At 36.0% G+C, this 15,599-nt stretch overlaps 2 protein-coding genes across 2 annotated transcripts; one reads left to right on the top strand and one right to left on the bottom strand.

The window, feature by feature from the left end:
- Positions 1–2,767: 2,767 nt before the first annotated feature.
- Positions 2,768–3,482, bottom strand: LOC110676075 (cornifin-A-like). The gene is made up of 2 exons (XM_021842576.1): positions 3,396–3,482; positions 2,768–3,325 (listed from the first exon to the last, which is right to left on the bottom strand). Exons 1-2 carry the CDS (start codon positions 3,399–3,401, stop codon positions 2,801–2,803), a joined length of 531 nt encoding a protein of 176 aa, XP_021698268.1. The 5' UTR covers positions 3,402–3,482; the 3' UTR covers positions 2,768–2,800.
- A 5,096-nt stretch (positions 3,483–8,578) lies between these two features.
- On the top strand, positions 8,579–9,225 carry LOC110675242. The gene is made up of 2 exons (XM_021839694.1): positions 8,579–8,633; positions 8,701–9,225. The coding sequence occupies exons 1-2, from the start codon at positions 8,628–8,630 to the stop codon at positions 9,223–9,225; spliced, it is 531 nt and encodes a 176-aa protein (XP_021695386.1). The 5' UTR covers positions 8,579–8,627.
- The last annotated feature ends 6,374 nt before the right edge of the window (positions 9,226–15,599 follow it).

The following is a 15,599-nucleotide window of genomic DNA, read 5'->3' as shown; positions in this document are numbered from 1 at the left end:
AGCTTTCCAAAGGATTGCTGTTCCATGACTCGAGATTTCCATGAGTCGATGGTCCCTTCAATATCGACTCATGGAGGTTTCACTGTAGTTTAATTTCACCGTTGGCAACATTTAAGACCAGCATTGCAAGGAAAAATATTAAACAGAGTCGTAGCAAGGCAAATGGAGAATGGGGGCTACCATTTGGAATGTTTACTAAACCTGTCAAACAATATTCCTGTGCCGCAATCAGTTTTTGATTTTAATTCACGATTCGACACTTGTAGTAGAGATCTTTAATAGAAAAATACTAAACATGGCCGTTGCTAGGAAAAACAGTATTAAGGCGCTTCTATTGAAAAAATGATTAAAATCTAAAAAAAAACATGACTCTACAATAAACAAACTGATTTTTTATTCTCTTTTACCATTTGAATGTTTAAAGTTATGTCTTTCAGTGAAAAATAATATTGCACATATTCGTAGTAAGATATAAGATTTAAAAGGGGTATGCTCTATTTGATGGTCTCATTTGTCTGTATATCAAAATTCAAAGCGACAAAATGTAGTTTTTTCTACATAAACTTGATTGTAGAAGATAAATTATTTTATTTGAAATTGAACATTTTTGAAAACACTCAAAATTTATTTTACTTAAAACTACGGAAAATCCTTTGTACTGTCTGTAGCTCAAAACTCAATGTAAATGTATTTAGTTTTAAAACATAAAATTTATTGTAGAAACCAAGTTAAGCTGTTTGAATAAGAAAATTCTGAATACACTTAAAATTTATTTTATCTGTTATAACTGCTGAAATCTCTATTTCCTGAGTCAGTTTGTGTGTAAACTGAATTCCAAAGCAATTTTTTCGGTATTTGTTTATAGAAATTAAGTGAACACGTTTGAGAATAAATAGTTTTTTTTTCTTAAAACACTTCAAATTTATTTAACCTGAGAAACTACGAGAAACCCGATTTTATGGGCATGTTTGCCTGAAAATCAAGAAATTTTTGGAATAAATGCACAAAGAGAAGTTGGATGAACTTATTTAAGTAGAAATTGAAGTTTCTGATTACACTCAAAATTTATTTTACCCAAGAAATTACGCAAAACTCTGAATAATAAACATATATGCTTGTGAATAAACATTAAAATCCATAGTTTGTCATTTTTCCCAAATTGAATTGATTGAAGAAGTCAAGCAAATATGTTTGAGAGCTAATACAAATTTTTGATTACACTCAAAATTTATTTTACACGAAAAACTACGTAAAACCTAGTCCAATAGACATTTATGCTTGTAAAGAAATAATCTAATAATATATTGTTTTTTACATCAAATTGATTGTAGAAGTTGAGTTAACATGTTTAAGAAATAATGTAAATTGTCAATTATACTCAAAATTTATTTCACATAGTTTCTTAGAAATCCTCCATCATTAACCTTTTTGCCTGTAAATCATAATTGAAAGAGATAACATTTAACGTTTTGTTATAAATTTACGAAAAGAAATTATGTTAACATGTTTGAGTTAATAATATAACTTTTTATTGCACTAGTTACAAAATACCGTTGGAGTGTTCTCAAAAATAAAAATAGAAACATCTCAAACCGATGCTAAAACAAGACTAATTTATTAATTCTACCCTTATTAACTTCATACCTGCTGATCCCTAACTACTTGATGACAGTCCCACGGTCGTGGTATCGGCGTCACAAAATTACGGAATCCCACGGTGCGATGTTTACGTCCAAATCACGTTGCTATCTTCCAACGGAAGACGAGTGTTAATTCACTCAAAATATATAATATTTGAGAAATTATGAAAAATCACATTTTTTTCAAATTGTATGCCTCTATATCAAATTCTACAGCCATGATATCTAGTTTTTTTTTAATATAATTGATTGGGGTAGTCAAGGGTATATTCTACAAAGTACATGGTTGCAGGTAGAGATAGAGTCAGGCTTGGTGGGGTAGGTGCTGAGGTAGTGTTTGATGGGGATGTGTTTGAAGTTGTTGAAGAACTTGTTTACCTTGGAACACTTGTGACATGTGACAACGATGTTTCCCGGACTACGTAACCAGCTTAGGTCCCGAAGCTTGCAAACGGGAATAAAATTCGCCCTGTATGAAACATTGATTCTTCCGCTGGCTCTCTATGGCTTCTATCAAGCGTTTAAAACACGGCAGACTTCAGTGGGCTGGTCACTTAGTGCGAAGTAAGAATTGCGAAAATAATATTCAGCAGGGAACCAGGTAGAGATCGGCGGTTTCGGAGAAGTCCACGAATACGTTGGCTGTACGCAGTGGAAGAGAACTTGGCGACCCTAAACGTTCCGGGCAACTGGAAAAGTTTCGCCCAAGACCGATGAAGATGGAGCTGTACAATACGCCCGGCAATGGCGTGACGCAACGCTGCAGCCTTCAAGTACCTACCTTTGTAGAGCTTTTATACACATTATTTAGTTGGGAATGACGCCAAATGATGGCCCTAGCACAAAATGTTGCTTTATGGAGCCCATAAATTATGAACGATATTCTATATCTCAAGATTCTGAAGATAAGAAGGAATAATTTGTGTAGCAAAGTTCATCATTGAATGCGAAAAGTGCTTCCCACTGGATGGAACTATCCTTCGTTGAAATCCTCAATATACATAATGCCTTTTTGACGTTTATTGCTTCTAACCCTGAAGTATCTATCGTTATAGCTTAACGATGTTTATTTTATCTTGGGGCATTGAATGTGTTCTTAAATTGAATAAAATTCGAAACAAAATTTAAGTATAGAATCCGTTTATTCAACTCAAGCGCGTTTAGAACCAGTGTTTCTTCTCGTGCTTCTTGATGGTAACGGTTATTGGGACATGTTTTTCAACATACACTGGCTTGTGAACGACCACTGGAACGGGCTTCTCAACATGAACTGCGTATGGTTTTGGCACTTCGACATATTCCTTGTGGACAACTGGGACCTTCACCTCGACTGGGTATGGGACGGGACGATCAACGTGGACTGGGACCTTCTTCTCAACGTACACTGGAACCTTCTTTTCGACGTAGACCGGGACCTTCTTCTCAACCTCAACTGGGTATGGAACCTTCACATGGACTGGCACGTGCTTCTCAACCTCAACTGGATACGGAACTGGGACCTTCTTGGTGATGGTGGTGTGCAGATGCTTCACTTCATGATGATCGTGATGATGATCATCATATCCGTGCAAATCGTGATCACCATAGCCCAGTTCCCACAGGCCACGTTTGTCCTTCTTGCTGGAGGAATCGTCAACTGCCGCACAGGAAGCAACGGCCAAAGCCATAGACAACACAACGAACGCCTAGATAACGGAAAATAAACGCGAATTAGTGCTGCTCTGGTGGATTTATTGGTTTATAAGTAATTTTTACCTTCATGTTGGATGCTACCGACGAACAAGTTAAACCAGTGGTGAAGCGTCTGATCAAATGAATCGATCACAAGCGAATGATGGTTTTGCGTTGAATTGTGTGAGCATTTATATGATGCGGCAAACGCATCCTTTTCGTTTCCATCGGCGCATAGTTTTCTTCTCTATGTTTTCGAGGCGTATCAGAAAATGACATTGGACAATGTCGTTTGAAATTGATAAATCTTTATTCAGCTCAGTACATGGTGTAAAATATTTGGCTGCGATATGTGAGTAGTCCACAAATTAGTTTGAATCTTACAGAATTTGTTTAGCGTTTCAAACTATTTGTTCTTCATTCGGTTTAATCCCCATTTCATGTTCGCAATTTCATGATATATATTTACTGAATTGGTATTGGCATTGTTATTCCTGAACTAGTTCAAGAAGGAATGTATAAATAAATGTGCTAGAGAATGTGTAAAAGAAATCATGAAGATGTCATTATTGATGAATACTTTAATGAACCACTATAAACTTCCCAATATTTCCGTTGCTGTAACTTGAAATGAAGCAATTTGTAGAAAAAGACTAATAAAGATTCTATAGATAAATTTATGGAGGCTGCTTTAGAGGAGTTTTTGGAGGGAATCATGAACTTTTGGAATGATACTTAGGTTCTTCCAAAAAACATCTCAAACTATGGTTGGGGACATGTATGGGAAAATCTTTCTGATATTTTCTGGAACAATTTTTATAACTATCCTTGGAGTAATTATTCGAGAAACTCCTTGGTAAATCTCAGAAAACAATATTTAGAGGAAAATAAGTTGGAGTCTCAAAAGGAATTCAAGTGGAAATAATTGGGGTTCCAAAGAGGTTTCTAATCATTTTTTTAAAGAATCCCAAGAAAGATTTATATTATTGTTTGCAATATCCTTGACAGAGCCCTTCGGAGTTTTTGGTGGATTTCACGCAAGATCCATTACGTAGTTATTATGATACATTCTAAAAATATATGGTAAGATCTTTTTCAGAAGCCTGATTGTTTGGGGGCTTTCCATCAAGTACGTGACACAATGAGTACGATTTTTTAACTCCCTTCCCCCTTTTCCCCCCTCTCACCCCTCCTTCACTCCTCCAACAAATGCTCACATTTATGTTACTGTGGCTACTTCCTTCAGAAGGGAAGTAAAGCCGTTGGTCCCGAGATGAACTAGCCAAGGGCTGAAAATCTCGCTATAAGGATAGAAAAAGAAAGAAAAAAATCTTCACGAAATTATTGGACGGCTTAGTAGACTTAAATAAAATCTATACATTCATCGAAGCAAACATGGCGCAATAAGTACACCCGATTCTGTTTTTGAAATTTTGAACTGAAAACTTTTTTTGCACGGTACGCATTCCACGTGCAAAAACAGAATCGGGTTTACTATGAAATCGATACTCTGGACAGAATTTTTATCTTAAACTATTAGTTTCGGTTAGTATTGTCTTGCCTGTAAGCTATTGAAAAACTCCATGAGTCGAACTTTACAAAATTACAATTTTGTTCATTCCTGTTTTTAAGACTTTCCCTTTCAATATCCTGTGGATTTTATAAACACAAATACATCGGAGCACTTTAGGAACATAACAATGGAAGAATTTTCAAAATCGGATAGCCCGTTCTAAAGCCATTTCGTGACATACAAACACCATTCAATTTTTAATTATAAAAAAGATAGATTGTTGATTGTTAACTTTTAATGAACAATATCTACGAATTTTCTCAAGAATGTTTGACGTTTGTAAATGTCATATCTTGAAATTAATTAGCTACATTACGTAGCTATCACATCAGTGTCGCAAAATCGACCTGCATCCTTATCGATTAGAAGTCATGGACGGTTTAGGGTATTCTATAATAAATACCCGAAAACCATGTTTGGCTGGACAAAACAAGTGCTTCTACCATACATGTTATTTGAAAACCAAATAATAAACTAACAAATAGACTTTTATCAACAGTGCTGATGAGAAAGACTCGGCTCTGCGATCTTATTTGATTCTATTATGATAGTGTAATAATCACACAGAATATTTGACACTTCACAATAACTTCATGATAACGAAGAGTTGATTAGCTTGCTTGGGATGCTTCTGAAAATTTTACATATTTTTACTGATTTTTAGTTGATAGCTGATTTGTTTCTTGATTACCAAAAATAGTAAAATATCTTGAGTTTTGCTATTGTGACCACAGCAGTTAATTATTAATACTATTGTATTAATCAGACTTTCTTTCCATATTTTCCATGGTTTACGGTCAAAATGTCGAAAGACAAAACGTCGAAACCCAAAACGTCGAATGCCAAAACGTCGAGTCCCAAAACGTCGAAAGGGACAAAACGTCGAACAGACAAAACGTCGAAAGCAGTAATTTTTCTAGGGAAGCATTTACATATATATATTATAAAGAAATTATTCACAGATTTCTCATATCAGACAGATTTTATTTCTTGGTACAGATATTATTTTGAAAGTGATTGCCATTAACGAAGCATTTCCAGGCATCTTCACATAGTTCCATTTGGCCTGATTATTAAACACTATAACCTCTTTTTACGACGGTTAATTTTACGACCACTTTTTATGACCGAAATTCAGATTCACGACCGTTGTCATGAATGATCAATATCTTAAAAAGTAATCAAAATAAAGGGTAATGCTGTTCAGCAATTAAAATGTCTATTTCTACCACTAGGCGGCGCTAGTCAGCATGAAATTTTTGTTTTGTGGTTATGTCAGGATCCTGATCACTTAGGAAGATGGCGTCTTCGGCATAGTTGTCCAGTAGCTCAAGCGCTATCATTAGAATACCCATGAGATTCAACAAAAATTTAATGTTCACTAGCGTCGCTTAGTGGCAAAAGTCCGAATCTCATGGCTCAAATAATGATAGTCCTTAAGCTACTTAAGCTTCTAAACAAGTAGTCAGAATCCTGAGATTACCACAAAACAAAAGTTTCATGATAACCACAAATAAATTTCGAACATCATGGCTCAAATAAGGATAGTCCTTGATCTTGCGATATCCGCTAAACAAAAGTTAATCCTTCTCAAACAGTGTTGCCAGCCACATTAACATTTGTGTTTCTGTCAACTGTATAGCACGCAACACTTCCTTCAACTTTGGTGAACATTCAGTATCGTTATCTTTAAAATCTTTTGGCATTTGCATATAACACCCCCATATAATTGGCTCTTTTGCTAACAATCGAGCAGTGTTGCCATCTATTATCAGAATATGAAATTTTGAATGGCCATTTTGGAAAGTTCTCAAACAATGCTGCAACTTTTCCGAACAGAACGGATCAGTATTTCCACATCTAGATGTTGTATTTCTCAAAAACTTAATTATAACCCTGATTTTTTTTACGACCCCCCGATAACGGTCGTAAAAAGAGGTAAGGGTGTATTTCCATATTGAGTAGCATATATGTTTATGACAATGTTCAACACTTTCACCTTTTCACTGTTCTGGATCAATATTAGGATTTTCAGGCAATCCTACAACGGTCTCGTTTTGATTGATAATCTTTTTGAAGTCATAAGCTTCTATAAATAATTCTGAAATATAATATGACTGTTTGATTATTACAGTCTGAATTTCCCTATATATTCTGCTAGAAGTCACCAATGATTCAGAAAGTATCTCAGAGTTTCATAATATTCCTCATGGAAGTCCCAACCAAAGCTAGAGGAACCAAATTTGAAATCCATTAAGTAAATCTTGAATCAATTTCTGAAAACGCTATGAAAGAATTGTTTAAAGTATTTTAGGACCAATTTCAAGCATAATTATTAGAGAAATCCTCAGAAAAATCTATGATGTTTAAATTGTTAATTGAAGAAGGTTATAATAAGTTCATCAAAAAAAAAATCTAATAGTCTAATGGGTAGCTGAGACCTAATACTTTGGAGAAGTCCGATCTGGTGGTGGTGGTGATGTGAACACCAAACCAAATTGTTTTTTCGAATTTATGTTTCATTCATGAAAAACAATTGATCATAGGGGAGGGAGCCACGCAGAGCCCCAAGGGAGCAGAAGAGGCCTCAAAAGAAAAAAAAAAAGACCATGTGATTTATTGACGACCCCTTCTAACAACTATTGGATTACTTAATTTGTTTTCATTTTAGTTGAAGAAACAGACAACATAAAAATTATGATATTAAAATATATACTAATGATATCATAAGAACTTTTCGTGCTCCTCACTGGTTTAAAAAGGAAACTATGAATAAAATAGGGGGCAGTAAAAATATTTTTTTAAGAGGGTTTAATGGTTCACAAGGGTTCCGTATGATTTCAGGAAATTTCCAAAAAGCTATATCGGTTTCAGAAAGGAGTAGCTCTTCGAAACCACTAAACTTATTTGAAGAGCTAGGTAAACCATTGTCAAAACATGTTGAATTTTTCAAAACCGATATAGCTGAGCATTGCACAGTCGTCCACAAATTGTACAGCTGCCTACGCCATGCTGTTGAGGCACACAAGGCATCATTGCAATTGTCATTCTTTGTCATACTGTTATGAAGATTCAAATAAAAATATATTAGGGTAGATGCTCCACTGGCAACTCCCACGTGATTGATTGAGTTATTCCACTTACTATGTAGATCTGGGCTCTATGGATCTGTGAGGGCATGCAATTTAATACAAAAGAAAACAATCAATGAGTTTTTCTTGTTCTTGTCTTTTAACATGTCAAAAATAACTATTAATAACCGGCTTCTAACGAGAGCACCTTTTCGAACATATCCGAAAAGCATTACGATAACCTTTTAAATGGTTATTATAACACTTTGTGTAAATCCAGATCGACATGAATTGGTAAAATTAACAAGCAGCACAATTAGTTGAACAACTTAAACACGTCGCAACGCACCGGAATGCATTCAACGGTGTCTGATACCATGCTTCCCAACTGGGCTTTCGCAGCCGCCCTCTAATGGCTTGAACTGCTGCTGGCTGTTTGCCTACCCAAGCGAGCAGCAATACAACTCGGGGCGCCGCGAAAAGCGAGTTTGGGAAGTGCGGGTCAAGTGATAAAGAAAATTGAAAACTGTTTGATTTCAAGTTCAGCCAAGCCTCGTGATTTTCCATTTTTGATATATAAGCATGGTCGAGCAAAGTTGAAACCATCATTCGCTTGTGATCGTTTCATTTGAACAGTTCCATCACCACTCGGTATCTACGGTAGCATCCAACATGAAGGTAACGCATCATACAATTGTGACCTCGATGGTCGTGCTCTAATTCACTTTAATTCGCAATTTTACAGGCGTTCGTTGTGTTGTCTATGGCTTTGGCCGTTGCTTCCTGTGCGGCAGTTGACGATTCCTCCAGCAAGAAGGACAAACGTGGCCTGTGGGAACTGGGTTATGATGATCACGATTTGCACGGATTCGATGACCATCATCACGATCATCATGAAGTGAAGCATCTGCACACCACCATCACCAAGAAGATCCCTGTTCCGTATCCAGTTGAGGTTGAGAAACACGTGCCAGTCCACGTGAAGGTTCCATACCCGGTTGAGGTGGAGAAGAAGGTCCCGGTCTACGTGGAAAAGAAGGTTCCAGTGTACGTTGAGAAGAAGGTCCCAGTCCACGTTGATCGTCCCGTACCATACCCAGTCGAGGTGAAGGTCCCAGTTGTCCACAAGGAATACGTCGAAGTGCCAAAACCATACGCAGTTCATGTTGAGAAGCACGTTCCGGTGGTCGTTCACAAGCCAGTGTACGTTGAGAAGCATGTCCCAATTACCGTTACCATCAAGAAACACGAAAAGAAACACTGGTTCTAAACGCATTTGAGTTGAATAAACAAATAATATATCTAAGTTTTGTTTCGAAATTATGCAATTTAAAAATACTTTCAATGCCCCAAGATAAAAAAAATATCGTTAAGCTATAACGATAGATACTTCAGGGTAGAAGCAATAAACGCAAAAATATACATTATGTATATTGAGGGTTTTAACGAAGGATACTTCCATCCTCTGGGAAGCACTTATCGCATTCGATGATGAACTTTGTTACACAAATTATTCCTCCATATCTTCAGAACCTTGCACACTTAGATCAAATTACCGAATTCGGTAATCCATTTACCGAAATCTCAACAGCTAAACGATCGGTAATCGGTTCGGTAAACGAATAGATTACGTACCTTTCGTTAATTCACATTTTAGAGCCTAGTTGTCAAAACTACCGAGTTGTCGGTAATCCTTTACCGAAGAACTGTAGACACGGTGCACCGATTTTTGTTCCTCGGAAACGCATTTTTAGACAAAAAGAACAACCTAGACAAAGTTAGCTAATGGCCTTTTAATTAGAAATGCTTTCATATAAATTGATGACATGTTTCCGGATCCAGCATAATATGTTGATGAGACGGATGTGATGTGACGACGGGGGCAATGTCATATTTTCTGCTTCCACATATCATGCACTGAGCACAACAAGAAAGCAGTGGATACTGAAGGCGCTGGACTGCAAATAGTTCTGTTAGTCGATGGATAAAACATTCAACTCACCTCAACAGGGATGCCAAGTCAAATTTTCAAAAATCTGGAAAATTGTGAAAATTTGTCTGGAAAAGTCTGGATTGCTCATGTCGTATAAGGAGAACCTTACAAAACATTTCAAATTTACAAAACCTTACAAATTCATTTCAAATTTTATCTGGATCTTCCAGATTTTTGCAAAATGGGGCCTCGAAAATCTGGAATATTCCAGACAAATCTGGAAGGTTGGCAACGCTGCACCTCAATTAAAACGAAGCGTTCGAAAAATCTGTTGAATGCTGAACAATATCGTTTTAAAATAAACCACAAACAGTTTCGTCGCAGCGGGGAAAAGCAAAAATAAACATGATTAATAGGGTAATGACTGTTTATTTTGTTCTCAAACGCTAACAGTTGGCGTCAGCGGCAAAAATTACAGACAACAACCTTTCAAACATTCAGTTTCTCTTACCGGCCACCGAGCGACGACACTGTTGTTTGTATTCCACCCACTGATCGCGCTACGCTGGATTCTCAAATTTCTCAAACTTTCAACACAAGCGCATGAAAGAATGATAATCGGAGAACTGTCAAAACGTATGGAAAATAATGAAAAACGTAAATTGCTTGCAATAAGGAAACTGGATCAAAAAAGTAGTGAATAGAAATCAAGTATAAAGTGAATACATAACTTTTTGTGTTTAGTTCATCTTCCGTGGTGCTTTCTTTGCTTCAGGATTTCGTTTTTACCACCATTGAAAAAGAGCCATCTATTGCCTTTTCAGTTTTGAATATCGCCCTATTGACGCAGTCATTCAGCCTAAATACAGATCTCGGTAAATTAATAGCCCGTTTACCGAAACTTCAGTAAAATGATTTACCGTTTTCGGTAATATCAATGATTTACAGAATTATCGGTAATTTTGTTGACAGGTCATCGACAGTTCACCGTAATTTGGTGACTGACGGGCTGTCAAAAACAGCTTGATTACCGAAACATCGGTAATATTCTAATTTACAGATATGTTTCGGTGATTTTATTTACTGAACTCGCATGCTCTGTTTGAGTGTGTGAGATATAGGATATCGTTCATAACTTATAGTCTCCATAAAGCAACATTTTATGCTAGCGCCATCGTGTGGCAACATTCACTACAAAATAATGTGTTTAACAGCAGATTTTCACCTTTTACATAACTTTAATGAAGAATGTATGATTTTACCATGATACTACTGCTGAAATTGAAGCGTCCTAGGTCCCAAAATTGCGTTATTTCTGGACCTGTGTCCATAAAATCCTCTCCCTGCGCCGCATCTTTCCCTTGTTAATTTTCATAGGCAGTAAAATGAATTCCTCTTGCAAATAAGTTTATGAACCGAAAATCTTTTAAGATTTCGCAAATGTATCGCGGTTTATATTTTTGGCCAATGACCAAAAGATACATACAACGTACTATTTGAAGAAAACTATTTTACAACATATGGTGCCCCGGAGAATGCGGGATCTAAAAAAAAACGATGGTTCAAACAAATTAATCAGTATAATTTTCAAATGGTTATATTTAGCAAACTCATTGAAATTGAAAGAATAAAGTTTTAAAACGAGCTATTAGACGCAGTCAATGGAGAAAGTGGGACCCATCTAGTTTCATGCGTCAATCCACATCAGTAAGTCAATTATTGCAATAATAAGATAAACAAAATCAAAGATACATGATTTTGAGTACATATTTAGTGAACATAGGGGATCAACCTTAAAATACATAATGTTATAGGAACAAAACGTACACTTAATGGTTTGTCACACCGCACTTAAAATTAACAAAAAATTCCTCACCAAAAGCGTAAAGATTTATTGTTATGCATGGCGGAAAATCATTAAATGGGATGGAATTGTTTTTTTTTGCAACTAATAAATTTGGTAGAAATAACAAGCTCAAAAAAAAAAAAAATAAAAGTAATTGTGAAAATGATGTAAATCAAATTTTATTAATGCCTTTGGTTAATTTTGGGATTCGTCTTGAGAAAAGAAATGAAAACAAATATATAGAATAATTAGAATCCTTTTCTTAAACGAATCTATGACAAAAAATCATATTTTCAACAATTGACAACTCTAATTAGTTTCAAGAGATTTTTTCTTGAAATGAAACAAACTGTGCTGCTTGAGATTTAGGCCACACCTCAAATAAACTAAAGTTATTGCCAATACTTTCGCGGAACATATGAGAACCACCAGAGGGGCCCAGATAGCCGTAGCGGTAAACGCGCAGCTATTCAGCAAGACCAAGCTGAGGGTTGTGGGTTCGAATTCCACCGGTCGAGGATCTTTTCGGGTTGGAGTCGACTCCCCAGGGCATAGAGTATCTTCATACCTGCCACACAATATACGCATGCAAAAATGGTCATTGGCACAGTAAGCTCTCAGTTAACAACTGTGGAAGTGCTCATAAGAACACTAAGCTGAGAAGCAGGCTCTGTCCTAGTGGAGACGTAATGACAGAAGAAGAAGAAGAAGAAGATGAGAACCTGCGAGGGAGAAACCAATACAATACGTCATAGTAAGCCGGGATTCCGCTGTCACGAATTGTCACTGTGAGCCCAGATCTCAAACATTGGACTAACATAGAAAAGGGCGTAACTGATTAAAACACATTTTCGCATTTCATCAAAAGTGACAAAAATCGAATTAAAATCAATTCATGCACACAATGCAAGTAATGTCACGTGGGCACCTTTCAATCTGATTGAATAGAAAGCATTGAAAAACGCATCGTTCTACTTTTTCCAGTGAAAATGGATATTTAGTGCATAGAAAATGGTGGTCCTTTTTCCATGTTTGTCAGGAAAGATTGAAAGTACACAACAAAAGAAAACTAGCGATTTTCGCCAAGCCTGCCTTGATTGTTGTTGGCAAGCTGGAGTTATCTTGCAGTTCAAACGAACGTTGTTCTATATTTCGTGTGTAGTATCTGTGCCTCCCTCCCAGATGAGAACCATCATTGAAACAGTCAAACTGTTGCTAGAACATGTTTTCGTAGTTACATGGTGCGTAATGTGAAACTCAACTATATTGCAACTAGTTTGAAACAAACAGACTTCCAACTGTCAAACACGTAATTTAGTGCAGCTTTTGCGCAACCGGGATGAGTCTTCTTGAGTAGTGGACATTGAAACGGAACTTGAATACAATAAACTGCTGTAATTGAACAAAATATATCAAATTCAAGTATATCAAATTCGGTTAAAAATCGTTTTTTTGTTTTATTAATTTGGTCTTATTTTGAAAATAACTATAAAACAGTTGGCTGTGGAATTTTGACGTCTTCGAGAATGTTGTTTATTTTATCGAAATGAACAACTTTGCTGATAATACCAGGACTCTAGAACGTCACAGTAAAAAGTTAAATTGTGGTGCCACCTATGTGGACGATTTGCGAACTATCCGTTTATGTCAGTTGACATCGAGTTACAAAATTCGCTTATTTTTCAATAATTTTGTCTCGCCAGATTGCGTCTCTGGCCCATAGTGCGATGCTTAAGGTGCAAATGTTTGCTTTTCAAAAATGATGATCAATTTTGTACTTTTGGGGATATAAATCCCGTTCTAACGGACAAATATGAACTGAAAGTGTATCAAGCATATGATACGATAGATCACCGTATGACCGATATGATATAAAACAAAAAAACAAATCGAAGTCGAGTCTAGTACACGACACTGAAAACGACCTTACAGTTGAGGTCGGAATACGCATATCTGTCAAAGGATATAAACTCTAGTGAAATGAAAGGGTATAATACTAAATTCGGGTTTTCATCTACTAAAAAAAAATCTTTTCAAAGTTAGTTTGAATATGGATTGTTCATGGATGCCATAATGTGTTAATAGAATGTTGGTAACAAAGACCAAATTGAGTGAAGCTCTTTTTCTGATTTTTATCGGGATGCACAATAATATTACTCGTGACAGGTTGGTGAAATATCTTTTCGGAACATGTAATAATTTTCTCTACATCCCATAACATAGAGTATCTTTAAGATTGTTGTGATATACATATTAAAACATAGTAAATTGTTCCTTAGAACATTTCGCTGTGGAACAAGCTCTGTCCCCGTTGGGACGTAATACTTGATGAAAATTTATTTGGTAAAAGAAGGAAACAAATTATTTGCAAAATATTGAAAGCTCTGATCCAAAGATCTATTACGAGTTTTTTTTTAATTTTCTCAAGTAAAAACCATTAAGACTGTAATTTTAAAATTGCTTAAATTGTAGAAAAGCTAATCATGCGAAGGAAGCGACATACAACAGTGTAATTCTTATTTTAGGTTTATGACTTCCGGAAAGCTCAAAAAGCTCATCCAGAATCAGTTTAGTGCATTGGTAATCTAGAGTAGGAACACTATTCGTAATTGTAACGTATATCTCACAAGGGAAGGTCACGATGGTGTTACACGGGGTTTTCAACCGGAGTATTTTTGTTAGATTCTACATGTCGAAAGATGAAAAACCCCAAAGCCTTTCGGGTGATGGACCAGTAGTGTAGTCAAGAGGGGCGCTGAAAGAGGCAATTTTGCACGTATACTATATTATTAAGCTAATTGGAAATTTGACAAAAATATTTTTTTAGTATCTATTGTGAAGGTAGAGAACAGAATTGACATTAGTGTATGTTTAAAATGTATTTTCCATGCCATTGGCGTAACTAACATGTAATATGGACACCAAAACAAATTTGGTTTTATTATAGTAGTATACCAATACTAAACCCATCCCGATTGCACCTATGGCATGGAAAATACATTTTAAACATACATTAGTGTCAATTCTGTTCTCTACCATCACAATAGACACCAAAAAATATTTTTGTCAAATTTCAAATTAGCTTAATAATATAGTATACGTACAAAATTGCCCCTTTCAGAGCCCCTCCTGGCTACACCACTGGTCCATCACCCGAAAGGCTTTGGAGTTTTTCATATTTCGACATGTAGAATCTTACAAAAATAGTCCGGTTGAAAACCCCGTGTAACACCATCGTGACCTTCCCTTGTCAGATTTCCGAGATGTTGTACTTCGATAGATCAACTTTTCCGTTGAACTTTTCCTGATTATGCTATTTTATCTCGGATCCCATTTCTCTTAAGCTTTATATATAACTTTTACGCTTGTAGATCCTAAGGTCTATATTCCGTAAAGTCCTTGGAGGTAGAAAAATATCGAAACAAATTATGTAATACAATATTTCGTATACTAATATAAATAGTGGGGACTAGTGCGGTTCAAAATTTAAAAATGTTGGTCCAAAAAAAAATCCAATCTCCCTTATGTTCCTTGCCATCCTTACCATAAAAATAGCGTTCTGTGAAAATTTCAGCTCTTTAGGTGGTGATTTAAAGGTGGCCCACGGTGTGTTCCGTAGAGCAATTTCAAAACAAAAATTCGGAATGTCTGAAATTTTGACACAAGACAGCCATGATTTTCACCTTTCATTTGCTACCAAAACAAAAATAATCGGTCGGGGGGTCTAGAACAATTTTTTTTCAATTTTTTTTACCAACTTTGGGATATAACTTAACTCTAGTAAGGACCTTGGGTCGTTTTCGACCCATTTCAAAGTTCAAATCATTGTAACTTTTGATTAAAATAACTTGCAATTTGACGTGTT

This window comes from Aedes aegypti, chromosome 2 (assembly GCF_002204515.2).
Source record: "Aedes aegypti strain LVP_AGWG chromosome 2, AaegL5.0 Primary Assembly, whole genome shotgun sequence".
Classification (NCBI taxonomy): Eukaryota; Metazoa; Arthropoda; class Insecta; order Diptera; family Culicidae; genus Aedes; species Aedes aegypti.
Note: the sequence above shows the minus strand (reverse complement) of the source record. Positions and strands in the feature narration are given on the sequence as shown.